The 17,175-nt window shown below is 38.8% G+C and overlaps 1 protein-coding gene across 12 annotated transcripts in view; it reads left to right on the top strand.

The window, feature by feature from the left end:
• ESRRG (estrogen related receptor gamma) overlaps nucleotides 1-17,175 on the top strand; it is a 370,366-nt gene that overhangs the window by 259,598 nt on the left and 93,593 nt on the right. For all 12 annotated transcript variants that reach the window (XM_084203440.1, XM_084203439.1, XM_084203433.1 and 9 more), the window contains one exon: nucleotides 538-654. In XM_084203440.1, coding sequence (XP_084059566.1) covers nucleotides 538-654 — 117 coding nt within the window. The remainder of the gene's footprint in view (nucleotides 1-537; nucleotides 655-17,175) is intronic.

Below are 17,175 nucleotides of genomic sequence, written 5' to 3'. Positions count from 1 at the left end.
AACAGTCCCAGTGAGTACTGCCTTATGCTCTGTGCCAGCTGTAGTGGAAGAAGGGTGAAACTCCATGGTGCCTGTTATAGTTGATTGTGCATTAAAGCAGTTCTCCCTTTGAATTGTAGGCAAAGAGAGACTAATGAAATTGGCTAAAAAGGAAAATAAAGAGCGCTCAGTGAAGGAGCCTGAGCCTGTGGCTTGGTACAGAAAATAAATAACAAAAATGTCTTTATTCTGTCAGCAGGAATAACATATGTGAAGGATTTTCCAATGGACCATATTTGGAGTGAGACACAGACTCACATTAGTTGTGATTTTGTATATATTTCTTTCATATACATGTCTGGATTTAAAAAAAGGGTGAAAAAACTTCATCTGTTACTCAGCTATTTATTAGAGAGGTGTTTCCTTTCTGTAGCACTGCTTACTCTTGATGTGTTCCAAAATGAAATACAAAGGCAATTGGATGAGTACTTTGGTGTATCTGTTGTGTTGGTTAGTCAGTGGCTCTGAGCACCTCTTCCCCTGTCTGTTCCACCACAGGTAACATAGAGTACAGCTGCCCAGCAACGAATGAATGTGAAATCACAAAGCGCAGACGCAAGTCCTGCCAAGCCTGCCGCTTCATGAAATGTCTAAAAGTTGGCATGCTGAAAGAAGGTAAGACTGACCGCCTCAATCTGTATGTCTCTGCAAACACTTGCTACAACTGTAGGGCAATCAGGAAAGAGGAGAGACTGGTGAGTGTTCTAATCAGTTATTGCAAAGGCAATTTTCATATATACTTGCTCTTTCTGACATCTGCTTCTAAGCTATCCAATCATCCACATAGAGTTCATCATCTTGTGTAGTACAGCAAAATGTACCTCAGCATTCCATCTCCTTCAGTAAGTAACTGGTAGAGTAACCATGAGAATTCTCAAAGATTTCTTTCCTCCATTCTTTATCCACTGTTTCTCTGTCCCAGTTCTGGTAGAAAACCAGAACACACACTGTGCCTTCCTTTTATTCAGTCTTCACTCCATCAGGACAAATAAAAAGGGTTACTTCTAAATTAAACAAGTATAAGTACTGTGTGTGTGTACTGAAGTTACTGCAACTACGCTGGAGGAAATTTTGGGTGCAGAAGAGGAGAATCCACCCTCCACCCTTTTTTTTTCTAAAAGTGTCTGAGAACCCCTGCCCCTCACTGTAAGTATATATTGAATGTTTTAATTCATCAATTACATTTTGAAGATATTGAATGCAAGAAAATATACTCAAGAAATGGTGCTGTCTTACCTGGAACCTGCTTCATTTATGTGACACAAAGAGGTGATTCCTCAAATCTTGGTTGCCTGCTATGCACTTACATTGCTGTTAATGTATATGCAAGAATACACTTGTAAGTGCATGTATTACATGCATTCTTATTTTAGGGCACTGTCACGACCAAGAAAGATGCCATGTACTTCTGAACTGGATAAACATTTGAAATAAAATCAGCATAGTGTTCTCTTAAGTATTGTATCCAGTGGAGAGTACTTTATGTTAAGCAACCACTTCAAAACAATCCTTTTCAATTTTGCTTTGTCAGTGCTTGAAAACTCTGCTTTAATAACTGGCTGATTTTTGCAAATGGGTTGGTGGTAATGCAAAACAGGGTAAGTATGCAGCTGTTAGGGTAAAAATCCAAGAAACAACATAGACCAGCGGTGAGATGATGGGCAAATTAGGCCTATCACGCACCTACAGACATATTCTTATTGGATTATACTTACTAAGAATAAACCTTGTTCTGTGCAACTGCTTTGGCAGATGCTATGATCCTATGAGCCAAATCCTGCTGTCCTTAGTCTTACTTGAGCAAAACTCCTGTCAGATTCGATGGAGATTTTGCCTCAGTAAGAATGGCAGGATTTGACCCTCTCTTCAGTGGTTATGGGAGAGTTCTTACTTGCCAAAATCCTTGTATAACTGACCACTAGGAGCAGTTACTTGAAAGTAAAATTATGATGCTTAGATAAATTGTAAAAAGAAAGGGATGACTGGGTATGGCACCTTTTGAAAAGGACTGTGCTTCTTAGCATCTTTTTTTAGTAAGTTAAGACCCTGTATCATTAGTTACCTAATATACAGATATATTGAGCAACTTCTTTGAAAATGAAACAGTGCTACCAAGAGCACATGCAGGTGAATTGATTTTCCTCCTTTTCCTCTGAATTTTGAGGGCACTGTTGTGCATGCATTAACATATATGTATTTTAAAAAATCTAGGCTGTGTACAGCTTCTGGGACTGCAAGAGGAAGTTGTCTCCTCTGCAAATGAGTAATTATCTCAGCAAATTTGTGTGCAGATTTACTGTTTCTGCATACAATTTTGTTAAGTGAGATAATTCAGTTGGATAATAAATACGTACATTGTGAGTAATATTTTTTTGTTTGAATGTTCATTGTCCATAGATTCAAATCATTCCCACAAGTTCTCTTAATAGGAATTGCATGAATTTAAAAGTACATGCCTTTTTCTAAATGGCAGAATAACTAATTACTTTGAAAAGACAGTGTTGTTTATCTACCACCTATTACAACAACCTGCAAGAACCTATAAGGGTATTTTATTTTTCTCCCCCTTTAGCGGTCACTTTTTAAATCATACTGATTCGCAGTGCATTTGTAAGACTGTACTTGTAGTAAAGATTTTTTTTTTCTTGTTGGAAGGTAGTTTTGGAGCTGGATTGTTATTTTAACCTACAGGAAAGTCTGGAGATGACTTTTTGATTTGGACCACATCCTTTATGTACAGAATTAAGAAAGATAATGTACTGACCTCTTGCATGTGTAAAGTGGTATAAATTTATTGATTAGCACAGACTTAAAATAAGCTGAAATTATTCTTGCTGTATTTCAGTGTTTCTTTATGGGATTTCAGTCCCATGCAGCATGTCAGAGATCATGCTGCAGTAAATCTATTCAAATGTAAACCTGTTCAATTCAATTACCAGTTTATAATAAAATTTGCTGCTGCAGCCTCCACGTTTGTCACAGCAGTCTCTACATGCTGATGGCACAGCATGCCTGGAAATTGACAGCCTAAATCTATTTACAAAAAAAATTTAGTTGCAGACCTGAAATAAAATCAAGTTTAAGCAGCTTTGAGAGGAGCATCACATTCCTTACAAGAACAGCACATCTGCCAGGGTGCATCTTCTCCAGAAATCTTACCTTGTTTGTGGGGAGTTTTCTTGTAGAAATTTATCCTTAACAAACAGTTTTAAAGTGTAATCCAAAGTGAAACAATTATCAGGTATTGTGCTTCCCTTCACATTGGAAAGGACTTTACTACATTGTCATTTTGTGAATTGTCATATGAATTTCATGGTAGTAATCACAGTGCCTGGAAAAAGATTCTGAGTTTTAGCTTGGCTTCTAGGGCAGGGTCTGAACACCACTTATAGCAAATGTATGGGGTGGCTTCCCTTATGACATCTGCATGTTGAATCATTTATGTGACAAAATAATGGTGTTTTTCATCGAGCATCCAGTGTTTCTGTGGGAGACCCGGTGTTAGGGTGGTGGGGCTGTGTTTTGGGGTCACATCCTGGGAGGGAATTGGATTTCTGGTCATATGAAGTACAAGGTGGAGTAGGCATTTTCTGTACATTTTCTCATGGATCTTGTGAGGCTTAACCAGCAGCACCTAGATCAAGATTCTTAATAACTTTTAGGATGTGGGCCAGGAGCCAAAGAAGAAATGCTCCAGCAATGCCAGGCTGGGCTGGCTGGGCTGGAGGGGGATTGAGGCCCTGGCTGCATCTCCTGTTGAGCATCATAAGAAAGTTTGTACAGAGTGGTCTGGAGGAACACATCATTTTGGTTTAGCCCATGGACTGTAACTTAAAAACATGTCTGGGTCTGTGGATGGTTTTGAGGATGTTGTCCTTCATACTGTAGCATTCAGCAGAGGCTGATGAGCTTTTAGGCCCAGGACAAATATGAGGATGTTCTGTTTTCATTTACTTTTTTAGGTAAGGTTTATTAGCAGCAAAGCAGAATACATTGCACTCAAAGAAGAAAATTTGCATTTTTCTATATTTAATTTTGTGTCAGTGTTACAAAAAATCAGGTTTTCAAGTATCCCAATTCATTCTTCTACCAAAATGCAGTTTCTTTGATTGTGCTTTTATTTTGGTGAATTGTCTCAGATTCATGAGAACAGCTGAAACAACATTAAAGCTTCTTGTATAGTCTAGGGAGAAACTTTTCAAATGTATCCCTTGAGATTTCTTGAAATAATATTGAAATTGCTAAAATAGTGCAGGGAGACATGAACAACAATTTGCCCTTTTTAAAAATCAAGATTTTTAAGACATTCAGTAGTTTTCAGTTCTGTTGGTTTAGAATCTGTCTTTTAAGTTTGGCCTTTCAAACTCTTTGGAAGCCAGTGATTATTTTGCTTCAGGTGGTAGAATTAAATCTGTGCTCATGTGCAAAATTGGGTATTTTGGCTATTTCCCTTTTTATACTGCTAGTTGGATTGAGAAAAAGGGGGTGATTTTTTTTTTTTTGTTTTCTAAGAAAAAAATTGGATTTAAAACTACATAAGATATGTAGTATGGGGAATCTTAAGCAGATATTTGACTTTTTTTTTCCTAATGCTAGGTGATCTGAGTAGAATTCAACATCTAATCTTTAATTAGTACTATATGCCTATTAATAATATTTGTGGGACTATTTACTAGCATATGTTTGTGGTAGAAGATACTATTCCAAGTTTATCTTAGGACAGACCTTGCTCCTAAAAGCTTCCCATGTGAAGTAATTCCAATGGAGAGATTACTCCGAAATTAAATCACTTTTTATTTCAGATGCAGCATTTGTATAACTGTTTTTACAAGAGGTTATTCCATACGCTTCAGTTTTCTCCATAGAGGCAAGGCCTTGGCCTCAGTTTTACCTACCCCTGTGTTGTAGGGAGGTTAAAAACTACAGTTGAAAGGGGAATCTGGTGAGTGGCACTAATGCAGCTTTTAGACCATCTGGAACACTGTATCCTGTTCTAGCTCTCACAGTTCTTTGCAGTACTAGTTTGTATTTCTTACAGGACTGTTAATACCAAAACATCTCCCACGTATCTCTCATTTCTGGTATTTGGGTGTTTTCAGAACTTGTTACTGCACTTGTGTGCAGTGGCTGATCTGCATTGCTTGTTACTTCAGAAAGTCTAGTTCCTAAATGAGTGAAAGAAATGGAAGTTTATATGAAAAGTAAAGTATATTACAATAAAATGACATGGGTCGCTTCATGTAAGTTTGTTTGTATTTTCCTTAGGAATGGATGACCTTTACAAACTATCATCAGTCACTTGGTACCCAGTTAGAATAGGCAGAGTAACAAAATTCCAGCTTAATTAGTCCTGCTATTACCAATGAGAAGCCAGATCCTCACCAAGTATTAACAAAAGCTCTTAGAGCTGTGTTAGATAGCTGCTCATTTGGCAGGTTTGGCAGTCTGTGCTATGGGGAAATCAGCAATATACCTTTTTGTGTCTGAATCTTCATAGTTGCTTTTACATGAGCCATCATTCAGGCTCTAGAAATGATCAGAAACTCTCTGAGCTTTTCATCTGGCAGTGCTGACTTGATGTCAGTGATGACTTGATGTGACTTCCCATCAGAGCAGAGCAGTTTGCATGTGGTACTTGCCCTGCTCGATGAGTAGCCCTCAACACTTCTCATTCATTACTTTGCTTGGTTTTTTTGAGGAGGCATACAGGCCCTCAGAGAGACCTCAGCTTCCCTAGGGAAATGGTAAGGCAGCAGTTAGAATCTGCCTTGTAAAGAAATCCTGGACTTTAAGTGGGTTTTTTTTGAGCTGTGATCTAAATAAAAGCAATTCCTGACAGTTTTACATTTTAGATGCTCATGTAATGAACCAGAAGATTATTACAAGAGTTACACTTTTTCTGAACATGCTAAAATTGGAGGTCTCTAAAATAGTTTTGCTTTACACATTGAGAGATTTCATTCATTCAAATATAAGAAGACATTTTTAGAAAGAGGTATGTGTATTTTAAAGCATAAATTACTGAGTTTATTATGGAAAGATTACCGTATGAACATCTTTGGCTTGTGTTAAGCAGCAGATCGGATTAAATTATCATATTGATCCTTTCTGGCTTTGACAGTCTATGAAAATGAATCCAATACAGCAAGGAGAACGGGCAGCTTGAGTTTGGTCTTACGTAAAGAGATGCGTGATATGCAGAGCAGCAGATTAATGGATTCTCTCTCAAAATAATAAATAAAACTAAGCAATCTTCTTTATGACTAAAATTGTGTTATCACCTATGATTTGAGGGTAGTGAAAAAGCCTGCTTAATAGGATTCCTTCTAACAACATCTCTTTTGAAAAGACCTGTGCATCAGACATTGCCAAGGTAAATTTCTCTTACAAGTCTAATACCATTAGTCTGCCAAGACGAAAGCAGAAATTATTGCGGACGAAGTTTTAGTTTCTGCTGCCTTTAGAAATCAGAACAAAGGAAAGGAGAAAGCATTAATGGTATTCAAAGAAAATATTTCTGTACAGGATGACAGTTAATAGAGCAGCAGTGACCTCAGTAATATTTCTTATGCTCTCTATCGTAATATTACACTTAAGGAGCTTCTCCATTAATGCAGGATATTAAACAAACCTCCTGTCTTATAACACCAAGAGATAACATAGTGTGTCTCCTGTTGATGTCTCAGCTCTCTTCTATGTTTCAATGTATTATGGAGGAGTTTGGTTTCTAGTGCAGATATTTTTTTGGACTGTTTATTTTCCTCTCCTATTCCTTCCTTTCTCCTTTTCTTCCCCATTCATCCATTCCCCCCCTTTCTTCCTCCCTTTTATTTCTCCCTTTCCTTTACTCTTATTTCTTCCTTTCCCTTTTTTCTTTCCCCCTTTCTCTCTGCACTCCCTTTCTTTCTTTCATTCAGCATGTGCTTGGATTAATATATACTGGGACCTGTTAAATCTCCTTGGAAACAATAGAAGCTAATCTCTAAGTGCTGTTGGTGTTCATAAGTAGGCTTCTTTGCTCCTAACCAAAATGTGACCTGATAGCCCAGTTCACACATTAGAACTGACAGCCCAATTTGTCTGCTCTAAAATGCAGCTCATGACTATCCACTCTCTGTAACTGATGAAGAAGGACAAACTATTCAACTTCAGGTTAGTGTTTATAGTCAGCTCAAGCAACTAGCATTTCTGTTCACACACTAGAAAAATACCCCAGAAACAGCAAATATTGGGGATGTGGATTGTCTTCCCCAGTCACATGAAAGCACCTACAGCTCCTACCCAGTGTTGGCCTCCTGAGAAGCTTTCATGATGCTTGTGTTCCAGTGTTGTGCCACTCTGGTTTGTGTTCTGTCTCTGAGTATTTTGGGGAATAAAACAGATATCCCAGCAGTTCACTGGATTTGCTCTTTAAATAAAATTTCTCTCTTTCTAGATAAAATTTTGTATTACTGTTCTCCCATTATACAAATGCTTGCCTTCCACAAAAGAGAAGGTATGAAGTAGATGTGGAGCTAGCAGTATTGTTTGTAAGTCTGAGTTTGAGAACTATTTACATTTCTTGGCTTTATACAGATCTGTAAATGGGGAGGTTTTTGTGTTAGCATTTGCAAATCTGAGGTCAGAGCTGTTTGCTGGCTCACTCACCAGCAGCTTCCTTGAGATTAGCTGTTAGGTTGGGTCTGCTCACACAATCGTTGCTGCTGAGAATCCCAGTGGCAGCAGTTGTTTGCAGGGTCAGACGGGCAAAGAATACTTTCAACCTAAAGTTACTTTGTACTTTTGTTAATGAGTTTGAAGGATTCTGAATAGGATTAAATTTTACTGTAGTTTTCTTAGTGCATGTACCTTACATATTACTTGCTCAGAATTGGAAGGAGTAGGTTCTGCAGTTTCATGAGTCTACTTAAATTACTATTAAAAATTAATCACTTTGTACTAATATTTTCACATCATAATCTCAGGTGATTAACTGCATGTCCTCATTTGTCATATTTCTTCTTTTGATCCTAAAATAAGGAAGCAGTACTTTCCTAATTTTCTAGAAAATATTCCATTGTTTGCAAAATATGTTTGTTGGATTTAGCCCCTATGAACATGTGCTAACGCACTGGAAGTATAGTGACAGCAATATAAGTGATAAGGATAGGTAGAGACAAGTCTGAAGGATGCAGGACTTTTCCCATGATCTCACAGACAAGTAGCTGCCTTTGATTCTTGGTCTCTGCCACCCATAAACACACACATCAAATGTGGCACTGCCCTTTATTGCAGAGCTCTTGAATTCTTGCACGTGGGTCCTGCCTTGTGTTAAGTAAGTCTCATTTTGTAAAGAGTAACATTAATGTCATTTGTATTCTTCACTTTTTTCTGTTTCTGCTGTGCAGATACTTGCTCATCCCCTGCTTGAGTGGAGTAGGTGTAGAATGCCTGGTAGAGGTGCATTTAAGGGTAGTACATGTCCTTATCTCTAAAGTGCCACTCTGGAGCCAGCCTTTCTGTATTTTACTCAGCCTTTGCCTGGGCAGCACCCACAGCTCCTCACCAAGACTCTTGCTGGGTAAAATCTTTGTCGAAACAAGAGAATGTATGGTAGGATTATTTGGGGTGAAGGGCTGAAATGATGCAGGTGCTGGTAGCTAGCACCCAGGTGGCAGATGTACAGGCAGACTCCTGCTGCTTGGGATGGATTGGCACTGAAAAGCTGAGTGACTGAGGAACTCTCTTGGCCTCTTCACTCAGTCAAAGCAATGAATGTGTTGAGAAGCAAGAAAATTTTCACCTGCAGTTGTTAGAACTGATCTCATATAGTGGTATCCCTCAAATATTTCACACTTCTAAATCTCTGCTGTCTTACCAAAAAAAAAAAAAAGTTAGAATCAGTGTGAGTTTTGAGACATTAATGTAACTAAGCCACAGTCTTCTCTCTGAGCAGTCATTGCCCTTTTATAAGCTGGGGAGTTATTGCAAGTGGTGAGCCTTTGCCAGTTCCACTCACTGAGTCACTGGAATATGAAACTGGAATATTATTTCATTTGGTGTTTGTAATGTGGCTTTTGTGGTTGAAAGTCAGCAGCCTGAATTCTGAAATAAATGTGATCATCTGCAGTGAATTGTCACTTTGTCAGGTTTTGCCATGCTCACTAGCTAGTCTAATAATAGATCTCATCTAACCAGCCTTTTTTTTTTTTCCTTTTCTTTCTTTTTTTGTTTTCTTTTCTTTGGGTATTTATATGACAGAAAAGGGAAATTATGAGGGGAGTCTGTTGTGCTCACAGTAGTTGCTTAATGTAGCTATTAATCTTTATAAATGAAAAAACATAGCTTTCTTTTAAGCCTCAATAGGCTTTTATTAGATAAATGATTCTGGAGAAAGTCAAACATAGCTATGTTAAATATCTACACTTACTGAATAATATCAATATTTTCCTTTTTGCTCTTTATTTTTCCAGCAAATTTAATATGTGTATCTATTTTTCTCTTAAGCATTTGGTTTATGTCTCAGGATCATCAGGTATAAGATGAGAAGTCAAATTGATTTACAGTTTTAGTGCAGCAGATCCAAAATCAACATTCCATACAACTTGCTTGCATGGGGTCCTACTGCAGTCCATGTTAAAACAGTTAATTATTAAAATACTTAATTTGAAAAATTGAAATACTTTCTAAAAGAAAGTCTGCATGATACTGTCCCTTAATCAGCTTAACTCCAGTCTGTGCTCTTAGTGGCAGAATTGTTGGTGTGCTGTTTATCAGCAAAACTGCTTGGCCAGCAAGAGAGAATATTGGTAACTTGCTGCATGCTGAGCACATACAGATCCTAGGAAAAAACAAGTAGTACAAGATCGTCATCCTCATCTTTTGTCACCTTTTCTTTCCCTCTTCAGCCAAGCATTAGTCCATACAGTGCTGTTCTTGTCATTTCTGTTCAGCAGTGTAAAAACCACTTCACCAATGCCCTGTCTCTTTCTAATACTCCTTTCAGTTCTGTGGGTAGGTGACTGAAGATGAGCCACGTGTTCTGTTGTGATAGGAATCAATCAACAGAGCAGTCTCATATCATTTGCTCAACACTTGTACAGCCACATGTTGCCTCTCATGACAGTCTGCCAGATAGTGTTTACAGTGGTCTCCAGCATCTGAAGTTCCTGTGCTCTGTCTCATTTTCTTATTTTCTGTAGTTCAATCCAAGCTTTAGAAACGGGCACCTGAGATTTCGTTGCACGGTCAATCTCAGCGGATAACATTTGGGAAGAGTATCTTGTTCTAAGTCACCAGAATTGCATTTCTGGATAGGAAGTGGTATCAGTTATGTTAAGATTACTTAAGAGATGGCATAAATACACTTTGGATCAAGACTGAGGGTACCAGCTTGTTACTATTGAAGTGTTCAGAGAAGTCTTCCTTTGTACTGATTTTTCAGGTCACGTGCCACTTGCTGGTTTCCCTGTCAAACCTTTAATGAAAGTTCTTAAGTTTCCAATTTGAAGACTCATAGACTGCTAAATGTCAAAATAAAGGAAAATTAATATTTCCCTTAAAAAGTAGCAGTCTGTTTTATAATACCAGTTCAAATGTATTCTTGCTCAAAGATGTATTAGAAAGTTTCTGTTGAGTTATAACTCAAGAAGAATTAGGCTGAGATAATAAGGGACTGAATAGCCTCTTCCTTCTCAACAGCCCTCAAGAACATCACCCAAAGTACAAGTCTCTGACTGTATTTCAGACAAAAATAAGTTGGAACACCTCCTGAGTCTGGTGTTCACAGCCACAGTCTTTGCTGGTCTTCCAGCTGTTGGAGTGTGCCACATGGCCACTACTTGATCCTGCATGAGATGCAGAGGGATGCAGTAATTGGAGAAAAAAGCCACAGAATAGCTAAGATTACATCCTTCTCTTTTCTCTTTTTATCTTCTGTCATTTTCCTGACTTTCTACTCATTTTCCTCTTCCAAACCACGATTGTATCAGAAGAATGCTGATGAGAAAATAGTTGCTGTGAGCACATATCCTCCAGGCAGTTTTTTTTCTGGCTGGGTGGGAGAGAGAATCATGAATTTCTTGAGGTTTTTGTTAGCTGACTCACTGTTTCGTGAGGACTAGTCAGGCTGAATGACTGTATTTCCTTCTGGGCATCCTGGTATTGCTGGAGATATCTATCCTGGCAGGATGCTTCAGCTCATCTCCAATTAAAATACTTGTTATAGAAGTATTCTTAAACACAGCTGATTAATGAAGTTAGGAAAAACATTTGAATGCAAGTGTTAAGACTTACAGCATTGGTGTTGCTCACTAGGGAGGTGTATGCAATGAGAAAGCATTTGGAATGTTAGCAGTCCATCCCATTTTGTTTCCATTTGTTTTCTCTTATTTCCTTTTTTAATGCTGGTTAGCTGAAATCAGTCCTTTTTCCCTCTTCACTGTTCCCTCCCCCTTTATGGAATAGCCCATGACACGTGCCTGTAAAGTGGCTTCTTGGGAATTTGCAAGTCTTTGAATGTGTTATCTGATTAAAGGGATGTATGTGTCTTTAATTCTCGTCTGCAGTTTCACCTCTGACCCCATCTGTTAAAGTGGAAAGGAGCTGAGAGTCAGCAAAGTCCCAGATTCAACCCAGATAACCTGCAGTGTGCACATTTGAATGCTTTAACTCCTCGGTTGCCCCTGAAAATTACATACTTAATTAAGTGACAGGTTTCACTGAAAAATGTGGAGGGTCTGATATGAGACAGGTGAATTGTTTATTTTGCTGATATGCTTAAGGTAGGATAATTTAGCCATGGCTTCACCTTTTCTATTAAAGAAGAAAAAAACATATAGAGGTGTGGCATAGACCTGTATAAGGTCTTGTTTACACTTGTGTATTTTCATTTATGTATTATTTTAATAGAACAGGTTTTTGCTTACAGGAGTGAAAAGTCAAACCCCCAATTCTACTTCCTTTTAGAAAAGGAAGCTGAATTATGTGGCTGGAAATGATGTTGCAGTTTTGGGTGGGATTTTTAAATACCCCTGAATAAGGCAGTAAAAATAATGTCATTGAAAGATTGAAGTAGATGACATGAGGGTCATTTACATTATATTTTGCTAATATTGTGCTTTTTTGCAGTAACAGTGTAACTGTGGCATTTCCTGTGCTTTACACATAGATATCGTTAGTGATGAGAATATCCCATTATATTCAGAGCTGTGGGTGTTTTGATTTTTCCTCTGGTCATTTTCTTTTCTAGCTTTCAAACACTCTTAAAACTGAAAGGATTTTCAGTATCCCAGATCCATCTCTGTTCTCTGAAAGCCAGAGCCAAATTCTTCCCCCACTTACATCTGTTCAACTTCGGTGGTTTCACTTATGCTATGTGGCTGTAACAATGCAGAATTTGTCCTAATCTGCCCTTTCTTTTTCAGTGGAGAGTATGCACATACAAAGTGTACGTGAACACAGCAAGTTGAAATGCAAATAGAAAAAATGTATGTATTTTGTGTGTGTGTGTGTGTATGTACACACACATAGATAAACAGCACACAGATAGCTTTGATAGTATATCTACTGTACATAATATTGTAAATGGTATCTTGCTGTGCTGGAATCCAGGCAATATGAGTTCAGTACTAAAGTGTTCAAGTTGTACCTGAGCTAGCTGGAGCCTGCCAGCCTCTGCAAGCCCACTGAGAGCATCTGTCTCGCCACCACCTTGCTCACGCTGTGTCCTCTGCAGGCTCTCCGATTCTTCCGACTATGAGCATAAATCATCCACCTGTCAGGAGCTCGAGCTGCCTGGATTATGCAATGCCTGCCTTCATTTGGAGATGGTGGGAGCAGAAGATTGCGGCAAATGGTTTGCATTCATTTTAATGCCGCTCCCGCGTCTCTTCAGCTTTAATGAGGGTTCAGGGTGGTGACGACTCCCTGAGACAATGAAAGTCCTAGAGACCCAAGCTTTCTTTGTACATTTGTATGGCCTAGTTTAGATTTTTTTTTTTTTTTGGTTTTTTTTTTTTTTGTTTTTGGCTTTTTTCCCCCTCCCTTCCCCCCCACACAAGAAATGAATGGCTTGAAAATTGAGGCAGAGAACTGGTACTGCACAAAGCCAGCTGTCCATAGCTCTGCTTTTTGGCCTTGTAATACTTCCCTCCAGCTGAGCAATGAAGAATTTAAAAATCAGTCATGTTTAATGTTGATTGTCCATTTGTGCTATCTAAAGCTGCATAGTGCCTAGTTGGCTTCACTTAAAAAAAATTGTAATAATCCTACCTATGCATTTTATTCAGTTACAGGTGTATTGAATTACGTGATCAAGGGTGGCACACCATATTGTATATTCCAAATTTAAAACACAGGTCCTCTATATTATGATCTCCTTGTATGAACAAAAAAAAAAAAAAGGCTTTCAGTAAAATTGTCTTATTTCAGCTTGATAGACCTGAATTAATCAAATTCCTTATTCACTCATAATTTTCATCATGAATTATAGGCAGAATAAATATTTACATTTATTCATCTGTGTAAGCAGAAGGAGAAAAAAGGTTGGGAGACAAAAGCAGAGAAGTCCTTTCAAAGACAAATGTTGAAGATGACGAAGGGGTAAAGATAATTTGTGCCTTCACACCTGTAATATCTGTGTGCCCTTAACCTCATACAAATCCCACCAGATTCTTGCAGGTACAGCCCTTAGACTGTAGCCCTATGTGATTGTCAACCTTACGTTCCTAGTGGCCTGAAAAACACATGGTGGTAGTAATAGTAAAATACTTAATTTTGATACTATTCATTAGTTAGCTGGAGAAGTCCCTCTTTAGCATCCTAATGCTACAGGTTTGCTGGTTTTCACCCATATTTGGGAAACCAAGTTTCTTCAGTACTTTTGAAACACCTTGGGCTTGTGCAGCATGATTTTTCTGCAGCAAATGTGTCGTGAGCTTGTCAACAATTTTTTCAGGGAATATTTTTTATACATTTTAGAGGACACCTGTGATATGTAGACAGTAATAGCCCCATTTTACAATATTAAACCTGAGAGAAAGAGAACAAGAGTTGCTTAGTAAAAATCACATGTGGCGTTAGAAGCACAGCTAGAAGTGAAACTTCTGCTCTGAGGTTAATGTGTCGTTCAGCCTGGGACTTCAAAGTCCAGCCGTGTCCACCCCTTCCTCACCCAGTGACTGAAGGAGAGAAAGGTTTATTGCTTATTCATTTCTCTTTTTAACACTTCCCTTTACGTGTGAGCTCCTCAATCAGCTACTGGCAAAAAGAATCCTAAGAGGTGAAGCAAAATTAAGGGCAGCTTTTGTCAACAGGGAAAGCAAAGTGCTGTGTTTCAGTGTTCCTCTGTATTTCCCATTGATGTTGACAGAGGATGCTTAGACACATGGAGAGGAATCTGTGTTGCCAAAATATTCACATTTTTCTCTTGGTGAAAATTCCCCCAGCTGCCAGGTAGCAGGAGTGGCAGCTAAACGTGGAATACGCAGTGTGTGGAACACACGCTCCTGAGTTGCAGCAGTGCTTGGAAGCTCTGCCTGTGTCTCCATTCTGCTGCCTTGGTCTGAAAGCCACGCAATTTTATGCAACCTGGTCATACTTAACTAGGACCACACAGAGCAAGGGAGGTTTTTTAATAGGCTGTTTGGGGAAGAGTGGAGACCCTAGTGTGTGTAGACTTTGAGATCTTTACTGGGAGCCTTATTTGCTTTTGGTTGCAAGCTACCCTTCCATGCCATTCCCTCCCCCCTCCAGTTTTAATTTGATGGAAAGCCAGCAGTATTGCAGTTTTATGCAAGACCTCCAGTGAACTCCAAAAAGATTATTATTTCTCACTTTGTCTTTACAGATAGCTTTAAAATTTTGTGCATCAGAAAGCAGGATTATCTGAAGACACAAATGCAACACAACACTGACAAAATCAGATGAAAAATCTCACTCTTTTAACTATGAAGAAATTAGATTTATCATCAGAAAAGCATTCTCTTTTCATTTTCTGAAAGGTGCTTTTTGACAGACCCTTTGCAGTGGACGTCATGCTCACAAAACATGCTGTCACAGGGCTATTTGAATATGGTGACAGGCTCATTATCATGTTGAAGACAACTGACAACACTGCAGACTAGAAATGGACAGGCTTGCCAATCAGCTGTTGAAAGGATTGCAGTTGAAATAGAGGTTTTTTTTGTTCTGAGAACAGTAGTACAAATTGACTACATTAATTCTTTTTATTATGGTTGCATGCACTGTAGTTAAGGGTCCGTCACTGTTTCCATTATAAATCCCTGTTTTCAAGGGTTTATTAGTAGACCATAAAAATGATTCCTGTTGAAATTTTGCATTAAAAATATATATTACCCTAACAGAACAAAATTTCAGTCGTAACTGTGTGGAGGTGGGAGGGCAGAGAAAGAGGGATTGACTGATTTTTAGCTGAAAATTGCATAAAGCTGAATGCATTATTATTTTTATAGAATCTTAGATGTCCAAGAGTTTTATAGACAGATTTGTGCCTCGGGAGTTTACAATTTCAGGACGTGGTGCTGCCAGCATTTATTGTGGGGTGGGATTTTCCTGGTAGTTTCTCTGGAATCAGTAAAGCACCAAACCTGATCTGCTGTAGTAGGTATTTGCAGATTCAGGTTGAGTAGTCAAACAGTCTTGAAAAGTTGTTTTCCCTTTTCTTGGACCTCAAAAATAATCAGGTTGGGGGTTTTTGTTTTGTTTTAATAGTAATCTGGGATGCTAAATGATTACTTGAGGTTCAAGGAGTTTTGCATATATAGTGACAATCCAAGCAAAAGTGATCCCACCAATATACCCCAGTTATGTGAAGTGAAAAGATTGGTGGAATTTATCTGCTTTAATCCAAAGTGGTGGTCCTGGGATATCTTTTAATAGGGGAATTGCCCAGGTGTTGGAGTTCATGCTGTAGCTTCTAGAGTGCCCTTTAAATTTCTGCAGCCATCCACAGCATCATACTTCTGTGTAAATGCAGGAGTGTCTGTTTTGACAGGTCTGAACAGCTCACAAGGTATCTTCAGTTTAGCTCTGGAAGCAGGGATGTTCCTCTGAGCGCCCTGAGGGCCTGATCTGGCAGGCATTCTCCGAGCGCCCTGTCACACCTCAGCACACAGACACCACACACAGGGTCTGCAGTCGCTTTCTCCTGTGCCGTCCTGGTGATCCCACTGCGGCGCCTCAGCAGCAGCCAGCTTGTGGAAAGGGAGAGGTGATGTTTCTGCAGCCAAGAAGGTTGGTTTGGTTTTCCACACCTTCACTATAACAGCTAGAGAGAGCTGTTTCCCAGGAGCTGGAATACTTTTTCATTCCTTATGCAGAGGAGGGTGTTAAATGTGTGTAAAGGCTCTAAACCGGTAGGAACTGAGGTTTTTATTTTTTAAGAGAAGCAATTCAAGTTTGCTGGAGAAAAGGCATGTTGACCTACCTTCCTGCAGAAATGGAACAGGAGGCCAAGAGTCCTGAAAAGAGCAGGGCATTTACAGGAAGCCTGGTGGAAGCACGAGTCTGAAAATTAGTCATAAATTGTACATATAAACTAGGTTTAGGTGGCAGCAGTATGTGTGTGTTGGCTCATTGATATTCTGCCCTGGGAGCCTGCCTTCCTCCATGCTTTGTACAGGAGGCTGGATCTCTCTTCAGGTTCCAGCTCCATTTGGTGGGTCAGATGGAAGAAGCCAGGCACTGTGGTGCATAGGAGGTACATATCTTTTTGTGGGAGTTGGTTAAGTATAAAATGAGATATTGAAATAGAAAAAGTCTACATGTGGATCCTTCAATTATTAAATTATCATCCAAAACTCATCTTAAATATATTCACTAAATATTTGGTGTGAAGCTGATCCAGAAAGAAGACAGAGTTTTGCTTAGTGTGTTTTGCTGGAAGCTTACAAGGAAAAATAATTTTGCTTTGTAGTTCTGTGGCTTCAAACATTTGCAGCCTTAATTGATGCTCATTTGATTACTTGATTTCAAAGCACAATCAATTACCTTAATGCATATCACTGTTCTCACAACTACGGTGATTGCAAAATTGTGAATGTAAAAATGGAAGTCACTTCTGAAAATTAAGTCTGCAATTCTATTTGCAAAGTCAGAACTCTGACTCTCATGAATTACAGCAGCACAGAGCAAAGG

The sequence above is a fragment of the Fringilla coelebs genome (assembly GCF_963513975.1).
Source record: "Fringilla coelebs genome assembly, chromosome: 3".
Classification (NCBI taxonomy): Eukaryota; Metazoa; Chordata; class Aves; order Passeriformes; family Fringillidae; genus Fringilla; species Fringilla coelebs.
The sequence above is the reverse complement of the archived record's forward strand: the minus strand, read 5'-3'. Positions and strand labels throughout refer to the sequence as shown.